The sequence below is a fragment of the Hemiscyllium ocellatum genome, chromosome 3 (assembly GCF_020745735.1).
Source record: "Hemiscyllium ocellatum isolate sHemOce1 chromosome 3, sHemOce1.pat.X.cur, whole genome shotgun sequence".
Lineage (NCBI taxonomy): Eukaryota > Metazoa > Chordata > Chondrichthyes > Orectolobiformes > Hemiscylliidae > Hemiscyllium > Hemiscyllium ocellatum.
In genome coordinates, this window is record NC_083403.1 from 138,619,313 (window position 1) to 138,631,023 (window position 11,711).

The 11,711-nt window shown below is 37.3% G+C and overlaps 1 protein-coding gene across 5 annotated transcripts in view; it reads left to right on the plus strand.

Annotated features, from left to right (window-relative positions):
* The window catches only part of LOC132834733 (pumilio homolog 2-like), a 125,350-nt gene extending 115,808 nt beyond the window's left edge, over positions 1-9,542 (plus strand). For all 5 annotated transcript variants that reach the window (XM_060853702.1, XM_060853712.1, XM_060853719.1 and 2 more), the window contains 4 exons: positions 404-529; positions 4,536-4,657; positions 5,405-5,597; positions 6,831-9,542. In XM_060853702.1, coding sequence (XP_060709685.1) covers positions 404-529; positions 4,536-4,657; positions 5,405-5,597; positions 6,831-6,962 — 573 coding nt within the window. In that variant the 3' untranslated portion in view covers positions 6,963-9,542. The remainder of the gene's footprint in view (positions 1-403; positions 530-4,535; positions 4,658-5,404; positions 5,598-6,830) is intronic.
* Positions 9,543-11,711: the final 2,169 nt, after the last annotated feature.

Genomic DNA, 11,711 nt, shown 5'->3' on the forward strand with positions numbered 1-11,711 from the left:
ATCTAGTAGAACATTACGATAAAGTGAATAATGTCAAATCACAAATGATAAGTTGAGGTAGCATTTGAGAAACAAAGTGCATGCATGTCCTGTAGTATTTTACACACAATACATTTGAAGTACAGACACTGTAATGGAGAGACATGTCATAAATAAAAACAGAAAATCCTGGAAATACTTCTGGCGGGGAGAAGCAGAGCTAAAATTCCACGTCTGTGCTTCTTCGTTATTTCCCTGAATTAACTCTGTCCTGGACTGTTGTTTTTCCCTGTTATTTTAAAGGAGGTTTCATGAAGTAATTATTTAATTGTAATTTCCTCTCTCTCTCTCTTCTTCCCCCCCCCCCCCCCCAGCAAACTCTTATTTCCTCAGGAACTTATGATTGTTTTGTGATAAATTCCAGGTTTTTGTTTTGTCAACTCATCCTTATGGTTGTCGGGTTATTCAGCGTATTTTGGAGCACTGTACTCCTGATCAGACTCTTCCAATCCTGGAGGAATTGCATCAACACACCGAGCAGTTAGTGCAGGTAAGGTGAACAAATAACAGATGACCAAAACACAGCATGAATCCATTCAATCTATACCTTTCATTATAAACAAGGCTGACAAAATAATCAAATTTTGCTTCAATAGCATAGGATTTTGGAATCCTAGCCAATGTTTTGAGATCATATTCTACAGTTCTATCCATTTGGAATCTGAGTATTGATGGCAATTTAAATTTTATTCTCATTTTTCAATTATTTTTATTAATTGATGTTGATCAGTTCTGAGGATCACATTCTTTAATATTAATTATGTATCTATGTTAAAAACAACAAACCATGGCCTTGGTTATAATTGTACGTGTACTGCATAGGATTTCTGCCATTTGCATTACAATATGTACAGCATACTGAACACATCTGTGTTTAGGAAAGGGAGCCTTGTATTTTGCACTTTCTGACATAACATGCACTACTTATAATCACCACCGACATCATCCATCCATTGTCTTTAACTCAAACTGTCTGCTTACCTGTGCAGAGTGCTCACCGTGACATGGTGCCAGTCATCTTTTAAGAAACGAAGTAAGTGATTTTAAGAAAAAGGAAAATACACAATATACAATGCTTAAAACATGATCAGTAATAATTTGCTAACATATATGCACTTTTTTTTTTGACTTAGACATGCAATTGTAGTATGGGTATATATCTATATTAATCTTTAACAGAATTGCTCAGGGCATGTTCTGCTTACCCACTCTGGGACTTAACGCACTTAGTTACTGGGGAAGTGCGAACAAAAGGCTGGCACGGTGGCTCAGTGGTTAGCACTGCTGCCTTGCAGCATCAGGGTCCCAGGTTCGATTTCAGCCTTGGGCAGCTGTCTATGTGGAGTTTGCACATTCTCCCAATGTTTATGTGGGTTTCCTCCGGGTGCTCCGGTTTTCAGTCTCATTCCAAGGATGTGCAGGTCAGGTGAATTGGCCATGCTAAAATGTTCATAGTGTTAGTTGCATTAGTCAGACAGAAATGGGTCTGGGTGGGTCACTCTGGCGGGTCAGTGTTGTTCGGCCAAAGGGCCTGTTTCCACACTGTAGGGAATCTAATAAATCTAAATGGAATGCACAAGATGGTTGCATAAATAAAAATTAATACAGAACAAGGAAATGGCTAATCTAGAATTATTAAATAGAGCTTAGAGGAAAAAAACCACAAAGAAAATTGAGGGAAATGGTTCGTGAAAAGTAAGGAAGACTCTTTAATATATACATCTCAAATAATGCAAAATATAGCTTCTCCCTGCAACACGTTACATCTTAATTTAGTTTTGGAAAATGAAAATTTGGAACTCTTAAGTGGGCTCTGGAACACACATTTCATACAAATAACAATTGTTTTGCAGTTAAAATGATAAGGAAAGATTTGGAATATCATTATTGAACTCTTTCAAATTTCTGCAGACATGTGATATCCTGGCAGCAGCACAAAGCAAAGAAAAACACAAACCCAATCAAGAATGTTTTAAACAATAACCTTTCAAAAATTCATTTTTGCCTTCTACAGCCATTCATAATTGCCCTGAGATGATATTGACAGCACAAGCATTGACTCTTAATCCAACTATATCAGTCCCAGCCATAGACTGAGTACAGCTCCTCCCTGAAGATTATATATAAAGTCAACACACTTAATGAGCCAGCAATGTATTTCAGAGTCTTTCCATCTGAGTAAAGCCACCTGCTTATCTAGTCTATTCCAGTTCTTGTGTAGCCATAATGCGGAGGTTCCTGTGTTGGACTGGGGTGGACAAAGTTAAAAATCACACAATAGGTTATAGTTCAACAGGTTTATTCGGAAGTACGTGCTTTTGGAGCACTGCTACCTGATGGAGGAGCAGCGTTTCAAAATCTTCTACATCCAAATAAACCTGTTGGAACTGTAACCTGGTGTTGTGTGATTTTTAACTCTTCTTCAAAAGAATTTTAATTTTCTTTTTATTCTGTGACAAACTACTTTGAACGAGTGAGAAATTGATGTGAACCCTCTGGAGATCGGAGAGGTGCTAAGTGAACGTTTCTCATCGGTTTTCACTCAGGAAAAGGAGAATATTGTAAAGGAGAAGAATGATATATTAGACTAGAATGGATTGAGCTTAGTTACGAAGGAATGGAAAGTAGTCAAGTCCCCTGGGCCGGATGGGGTTTATCCGAGGATTCTCTGGGAAGCTAGGGAGGAGATAGCAGAGCCTTTGGCTTTGATATTTGAGTTGTCATTGTCTACAGGTTTAGTACCAGAGGACTGGAGGATTGCAAATGTGCCTTTGTTCAAGAACGGCAGTAGAGATGACCCAGGTAATTATAGACCAATGAGCCTTACTTCTGTTGTAGGAAAGGTTTTGGAAAGGATTAGTAGAGATAGGATTAATAATCATCTAGCAAGCAACAATTTGATTTCAGATAGTCAACATGGTTTCATCAAGGGCAGGTCGCATCTCATAAATGAGTTTTTTGAGGTGGTGACCAAGCATGTAGATGAGGGTAAGGTATTTGACGTGATATATATGGACTTCAGTAAAGCCTTTGATAAGGTTCCACATGGTAGGCTGTTGGAGAAAATGCAGAGGCATGGGATCGAGGGTAATTTAGCAGTTTGGATTAGAAACTGGCTTTCTGAAAGAAAGTAGTGAGTGGTGGTTGATGGAAAATATTCAGTGTGGAGTCCAGTTACTAGTGGTGTGCCACAAGGATCTGTTTTGGGACCACTGCTGTTTATCATTTTTATAAATGACTTAGGCGCAGGCATAGGTGGATGGATTAGTAAATTTGCAGATGACACTAAAGTCGGTAGAATAGTGGACAGTTTGGAAAAACATTACAGGTTGCAGGGGGACTTGGATAAACTGCAGAATTGGGCTGAGAGGTGGCAAATGTTCAATGCAGCTAAATGTGAGGTGATTCTGGGTCAGTGGGAAGATTTTTGGTAGTGTGGATGCGCAGAGGGATCTTGGAATCCATATACATAGATCCCTGAAAGTTGCCACCCAGGTTGATAGTGCTGTTAAGAAGGCATACGGTGTGTTAAGTTTCATTGGTAGAGGGATTGAGTTCCGGAGCCACAATATTGTGCTGCAACTATACAAAACGCTAGTATGGCAGCACTTGGAATATTATGTACAGTTCTGGCCACCATATTTCGGGAAGGGTGTGGAAGCATTGGAAAAGATGCAGAAGAGATTTACCAGGATGTTGCCTCGTGTGGAGGGAAGTCTTGTGAGGAAAGGCTGCGAGACTTGGGTCTGTTCTTATTGGAGAGAAGTGGCTAGCATGGGATTTAATAGAGGCATACAAGATGATCAGAAAATTAGGGTAGACAGTGAAAATCTTTTTTTGCTAGGATGATGATGTCAGCTTGTGCAAGGGGGCATAACTGCAAATTGAGGGGTGATAGATTTAAGACAGATATCAGAGGCAGGTTCTCATAGAGTGGTAAAGGTGTAGAATGCCCTGCCTGTCACTGTAGTTAACTCAACCACATTAGGGAGATTTAAATAATCCTTGGATACGCACATGGATGATGATGGGATAGTGTAGGGGGTGAGCTAAGAATAATCCACAGGTCGGCGCAACATTGAGGGCCGAAGGGCCTGTTCTGCACTGTATTGTTACATGTTCTGATTTAAGTATGACACCTAGTCCTCTCTAACCTATCAATAGATGTATATTGCAGCTCTCACTGTTTTCTTACCCAGTCAGTTGCAAACTTGTGCTGCTGTGAAGTAAATATGCAGTTCTTTTAAGACTATATGAGTATTCAGAAGTCTTAGGAATTATTCTTTTTAACCTTCTCTCAGGCCACTAATATGGAAAAGGTGTTGCACTACTTGAGAAATGATCTAACCAATGGCCTGTATGATGGACAAATGTCATCCTCTGATTTGTTCTTATAAAATATTTATTAGTGAGCAAAGAATAAAATGTATTTAAAATTAAGTGACGCTAGAAATTTTCTCTATTTATTTCTAAAGTTCCTTTTTTTGTGTAATTAGGATCAATACGGAAATTATGTCATCCAGCATGTTTTGGAGCATGGGCGCGCTGAAGATAAGAGTAAGATTGTTGCCGAGATAAGGGGAAAGGTTCTTGCTCTAAGTCAGCATAAATTTGCCAGGTATAAGAATTTGCATTTCCTGTAGAAGTTTGCTTCTAAGCCATATTAATAGTAGAAAAGTGTTCCTTCCTTTCTTTAATTGAGGATAGACTTGTTTTTTATTCACTCATGGAACATGAGCATCACTGGCTAGCTAGCATTTACTGCCCATGCCTAGTTGACTTTGAACTGAGTGGCTTGCTAGGCCATTCCAGAGAACAGTTGAGAGTCAGCTGCATTGCTGTGGGTATGGAGTCAAATGTAAGCCCAACCAAACCCGGTGACGATAGCAGATTTCCTTCCTTGAAGGATGTTAGTGAACCAGATGGGTTTTTACAACAATCGCCAGTGGTTTCATGGTCATCAATAAATTCTTAATTCCAGATTATTTTTAAATTCAGATTCCATCAGCCATAGTGGGATTTGAACCCGAGTTACCAGAAAATTGAGTTTCTGGATTAATAACTCTGGTGATAATACTGCTATGGTCATTCCCTCCCCAAGAATTGAGTACTTCTTCTTGAACAAAAGGTTTTAACAAATGCAAACAGGTAGAGCTGATGATCTTGTAAACATACAGCCAAAGTAAGGTTAAGTTATGCAAGTGTATCTTAGACATTTTTTATTAAATATTCCCCTGTAATTTAATTACTTCCCACTGTAATTTAAATTTTTTTGATGATATATGTTTTTCTCTATTCTGCATGCCATAAAATAAGGATATAAGAATCCCCTCACTTTGCGTTACTGATTAATCCTGTTTTTCAGCAATGTTGTTGAGAAGTGTGTCACCCATGCCTCTCGTGCTGAACGTGCTTTATTGATTGATGAGATCTGCTGCCAGAATGATGGTCCCCATAGTGCCTTATACACGATGATGAAAGATCAGTACGCCAACTATGTCGTTCAGAAAATGATTGATGTAGCAGAACCTGCACAGCGTAAAATTATTATGCATAAGGTATATTTTATTGTTGCACAACTCTGAAGTTAACTGCTATTTAATGCACAAGTCCAATGGCTAAAGTAGCAAAATACAAATTGTCACCAACATAATGAGTTAATTATTTTACTAAAATAAAACAGGATTGTGGATGCTGGAAATCTGAAACAAAAACAAAAATTGCTGGAGAAACTCAGCATTTGGAGAGAAAGCAGAGTTGTTGTGGTCCTGTTTGCCAAACTGGGAATTTGTGTTGCAGACGTTTCGTCCCCTGTCTAGGTGACATCCTCAGTGCTTGGGAGCCTCCTGTGAAGCACGTCTGTGTTGTTTCCTCTGTGGTTTGTCTCTGCCGCTCCCGGTTGTCAGTTCCAGCTGTCCACTGCAGTGGCCAGTATATTGGGTCTTGGTTGATGTGTTTGTTGATAGAATCTGTGGATGAGTGCTATGCCTCTAGGAATTCTCTGGCTGAAATCTGTTTGGCTTGTCCTCTAATAGTAGTGTTGTCCCAGTCGTACTCGTGTTGCTTGTCATTTGCGTGTGTGGCTACCAAAGCAGAGTTAATGTCTTGAGTCTAGTCACATTTCTTAAGATGTAGATTTGCTTGTTGAGCTGGAAAGTTCATTTTCAGATGTTTCGTCACCATACTAGGTAACATCTTCAGTGAGCCACCGGATGTTACCCAGTATAGTGACAAAATGTCTGAAAACAAACCTAGCTCAGCAAACGAACCTCAACCTAAGCTACAAATCTTCTCAAAACTTGCTAACCCTTCTTCGGAGCTATTCTGAAGAAAGTTCACAAGATTTAAGACAGTAACTCTGCTTTAGATCCACAGATGCTCCACTGCTTAGTTGCTCCAGCAGTTTCTGTTCTTGTAATTATTTGACTGCCTGGACAAAGAGTAAGCACTGTAAACTGGCTGATTATTTTAAGAGGGCATTGCTTAAATTGTGTTCCTATAATCAAGGCACCATTCTGTTAGAATGAACAAGCCTTGCGAATCATTATAGAATCTTCAAAGGTTAAACCTCACTTTGTTTTCTAATTCTGTATTCTTCCTTCGAATAGAGGATGGAATTTATTTTTCATTTAATCTTAAAAGAAAAATGCAACCATAAACACAGTTAATCTCTGTTAAAATTAACAAAAGAGGTAAATTTAATGTTTGAACCCATTAATGCGATCACAATCATTAATGAATTACTTTAAAAGAAGTTTCCGATTTTTTTTCCCCTTTTTGTTTGTATGCAGATTCGACCTCACATTACAACCCTGCGGAAATACACTTATGGAAAACATATCTTAGCCAAACTGGAAAAGTATTACATGAAGAACAGCACTGATCTGGGGCCAATTGGAGGACCACCAAATGGAATGTTGTAAATTAATTGATGTGCACAGAAAAACTGTTGAAAGCTATTTTGCTTAAATATTGGTTGTGCCAGATCAGATAGACTTCAAACACAACTTAACTTTTAATTATTGCAAACTGTCTTTTTCATTAATTATGAATTGTGTATTTAACCAAATAACTCTACTTCCACAAATAAATATGTCCCAAGTTTGTACGCATTTTGTTTCTCCTTAAAGTACCTTTGCTGGAAGTTTATTTGAAAATCAGTAGCAAAATATAGAATATATGACTTTAATGTAATATTATCAAACTAATTTGTGTTTTGTAAATTAAATCTTGGAAAGAGCAAAATGTTTTTAGTCTGTAAATTAATCACTCTGATAGTTTTAAGTAGTTGTGCATATCAAAGTTCTCAGGTCCAGTAGATTTAAACTTTGAGGAGAAGCTGCTTGAATTACCACATTAAACAATGTTTGTTATTTAATTAAAGTTAAGTTGTGTTTCAGCAAATTATTTTTTGCAACAGTATTGAAATAGCACAACAGTTATGGTCTGTTAAAATTGTAATTCAGGGAAGGTTTAAATGACAGGCTGATGTGTAATGTAACTCCAGATGTTTACTTGGACATGTCAATACTCAATAGGTTTTATTTTTTGAATGAAACACTGCCCCGATTTTCTATTTCAGTGCTGTATAGAAGTGTTGTACATACATATGTATTTAACTATTGTACAAGGGGACAGTAAGGAATCATGATGGTACACATACCTAAATATACAAATTGTCTGAAAAGTTTTTTTTTGCTAGATTTGGCTTTTCAGTCTATTTTGCAAAGAGTTGAGGGGAATTTGTATTTTTGCATACCTAAATTAAGAACGTTTATGAAGGTGTGGTGTTTATAGTTTTACTTTCTCGATTTAAGAATTTGGCGATCTTGAGCAGATTTGAATATTAAGGGGCCATTGAAGAATAAGCTTGATAGCTCACCATTACGCATGCAAAATTAATTAAGTAGACTTTGTTTTGCTATAAATATGTAGTGTATACGTGTAGACTTTGCAATTTATAGGTGTAAGTTTACAGTTTGAAAAATTAAGATTTATTGTTTGTGTTTAATTACATGCTTGACTAACTTAGTAATGCATAGTTTGGTTGTACAGTTGTACATTTGTAAACCTGATGCTGTAAATGTTAAAATGTCTTTTACCCTTCAGAAAAGTTTGCATTTTAGTATATATTCACTTACTCCTTTGCCCTAGCATAGTGTTGTATAATGTAAATTTCTTTTAATCAAGATTTTTTAAAAATTGTATCTTTATATGGCTTAAACATTAAACTTGTCTTCTTTTATCAGTTAGGGCAGTAGGTTCTGTTTATAAGTGTAACTGTTGAAATTCTGTTAATATGGTAATTTTTGAAAACTTTACAGGTGTAACGTGCAAGTAAAAGTTGTTTGTAGTCAAATTGAAAAGTTTGGACTAAAACATGTAGTTACCATGGAAACCAGATGTTCTGTCCATCTCTTAAAAGTGACATGATCTTTTTTGTACAGAAGAATACTGTATTTTGGAATTGTTTTACCTAAATGTACGTGGAAGTATGTATGATATTGTCAATTTTTTCATTTGAACATAAGGTTGTAACACTACAAATAGATGATGTACATTTTACAGGAGGCCTTATGTACATTTCCTGATGACATTTGCAGGCAGAATTGTAACCATATGTGTGTAATTAACAGTTATTTGTATTCTTTTCCTCTGGAAATATTTTGAAATATGCTTTGTATATTCAGTTCCTGAAAGATAAAAGATTGTGCATTGTATTTTGATCCTCGAAAGTCAGTATTTTGTATAAACAGAATGGCTTGTGGATTTGGAACAATCTGAAATTATTTATCTTGAGACCTTTGCACGTGATGTCCTTAGCATTGAAGAGATAAAAGTTGTTTGTATTAGGGCTGTGCAGTCAGATTTTTTTTTAAATGAACTAAAGCATCAGTGAATTTAAATTATTCAATGCTATAAAGCTTTCATATTTTGAGTATTTTATATTAATTTGTGCAGTTTTTTTCCCTGCTACATCATCTAGCTTTTTCAATCTGATATTAAGTGGTACAGTGGCACTTGACTTGCCATTTTTCAAATTGTTTGGCAGTATTTATATCTTCCAAGAACTGCAAAAAGTGTATCATCAGGAAAGATCATTTTGGCCATGTTTGGCTGTTAACCTACTGTATGCATAAAGTCAGTAGGTTGGTTTTGGCACGGCCCTAGTTTCCATGGCAACTGTTTATTTGTTGTGTAAAGGAGGTCGCTTTGTGAGATTGTACTCTGGTTTTAGCTTGAGAAGTGGAGTTTGGGTGAAAATGCAGATCAAGAAATTTAAAATTAGCATTGATAACAAATGGAACAAAACCACTAGGTATTTTACTGATATTTCCTGAAATATGAATTGTTGCTGGACCATTTTTATCTTGTGTTTAATCAGGTCTGCCACCTGACTCCTTGGCAATTAAGATGGAGTAATGTTATATTCATTTATTTGTATATGCTGTATACAAAAAGAAAAAAAAGTGTGAATAACATATGAAATAAACCTGTTGTGTTTTCTGTAGTAAAATAAGACTTTTAGTCTTTAATAGTGTCTTGGGTAGCACAGTGGCTCACTGGTTTGCACTGCTGTCTCACAGCACCAGGAATCTGGGTCTATTTCCACCCTTGGGCGATTGTCTTTGTGTAGTTTGTGCGTTCTCCCCATTTCTGTGTAGGTTACCTCTGTGTGCTCAGGTTTCCTGGTGCAGTCAAAAGATGTGCGGGTTAGGTGGAATGGCCATGCTAAATTGCTGTAGCCTGCATGTCCCTGGACACGAAGTGGATTATCTATGGGAAATGTAGGGTGATGGGGAGGAGTTGGGTCTGGGTGGGATGCTATTCGGAGGGTCAGTGTGGACTTGATGGGCCTAATGACTTAATTCCACACTGTAGAGATTCTATGATTTTACTTTGAGTTTTTCCGCTGATTTGTCCGCTTTTATTTCCTGATTCTAGTTGCCCTTAAGAAGATTGTGGTGAGTTGCCTTCTTGAACACTGCAATCCATGTGCTGTAGGTTGACCCACAATATTGTTAAAGTGGGTGTTCAAAGATTTGACCCAGCAACACTGAAGGAATGGTGATATATTTCCAGGTCAGGATAGTGAGTGGGTTGGAGGGAACTTAGAGTGGTGTATCAAATCATTGTCCTTCTAGATGGAAGTAATGGTATATTTGGGAAGTCCTATCTAGAAATTGTTGGCAAATTTCTGCAGGGAATTTTGTACATATTATACACTGCTGCTCTTGGGTGCTGGTGGTGGATGTGGTGCTAATTAAGCAGGCTGCTTCGTCCTGGTGTCAAGCCTCTTGCATGTTGTTGTAGTTGCACCCGTCCAAGCAAGTAGGGAGTATTCCATCACATTCTTGTATTTTCTGGTGTGCAGACTTTGGGGAGTTAGGAGTTGAGGTATTCCTGGCATCGATCAGGAATTAACAGTGTGAGTGAAAGGGAGGGTTTTGCAAGAGGTGTGTGTGTATTGGGGATGAAGGACTAAGTACAACGTGTGTTTGGGAGGTTTAAAGGATGAACTTCGTGAAGCAATATATATTAACAGTTTGGAAAAATCTAAATTAAATCACTTGCTCATTTCAGGGAGATGACTTAGGTTAAATGGGCTGAACAAATCTGACTCCATCTTTTCCCTGATAACGAGTATGTATAGTTTTACTGTATTCTGCAGTGATGCCGCTATTTTAAAATGACTTCATTTTACCACTTCTATCTGGCAGTCTTGGGTGTATCTTCATTGGGTCGGATAATAATGGAAATGCTTAATCAATGAAGGAGAGAAAAACCTATAAAATTCTAAAGATGCCAGAATAATTCTTCTCCTTTAGAATGCTGGCCTTATTTTTGGGAAGGGACTGGCGTGGGATTTGACAGTGTGGGAGAATTTGGAAGAGGTGTGAGTGTAAGGGAGAGTTTTGCAAGAGGTGTGTGTGTATTGGGGATGAAGGACTAAGTACATTGTGTGTTTGGGAGGTGTTGAGGGATGAACTTCGTGAAGCAATATAGAAAGTTTCGTTGAAGCTATATGCATATAATAAATTGTGCTTTTCATTTGCATACCGTTACAGAAATATAAAATCTTGTGTTTTCTGGCATCTGAGGTCATGTTAGTTTTCAAGAAATTTTTATATATTCTTTCATGGGGTACGGGCCTTGCTAGTTATACCAATGCTTGTTGTCTGTGCCTAATTGCTGAGTTAAAACAGTGTTAAATTGGAATGTAGTTTGTGAAACACAGCATTAGTTCTTTTTGTCACTTTTCCTTGTACATGATCTGGTAAGATCATGTTCTGTTAGCTTTTGGGCTTCATTCTGTATTATCTGCACCAACTCTGATTGCTGAAATGCTGAGGTCACTGGTTCATAGACCAGACAAAATAGAAGATATGCAAAGTAAAAACTTGCATTTCTTCTCACTTGAAGTCTAATAGTCCCACCTATTTGAAAAAGCCTAGCAACATTTGCCTTCAATTCAGTTCACAAAACAACTAAAATTCCATGAATATTTATCATAAAAGGAATTTTGTCTTCAAGCACTAGTTTTAGACCTCTTTGTCTTTAGCCACTCTTCCTTGATTTCTGCTCGCACTCTAAATAACAGTCTATGACCTTCAAAAGTTCATACACTTTGAATCTACCAAAAAGAATCAGACGTTTTCTCTAAGCTGTAT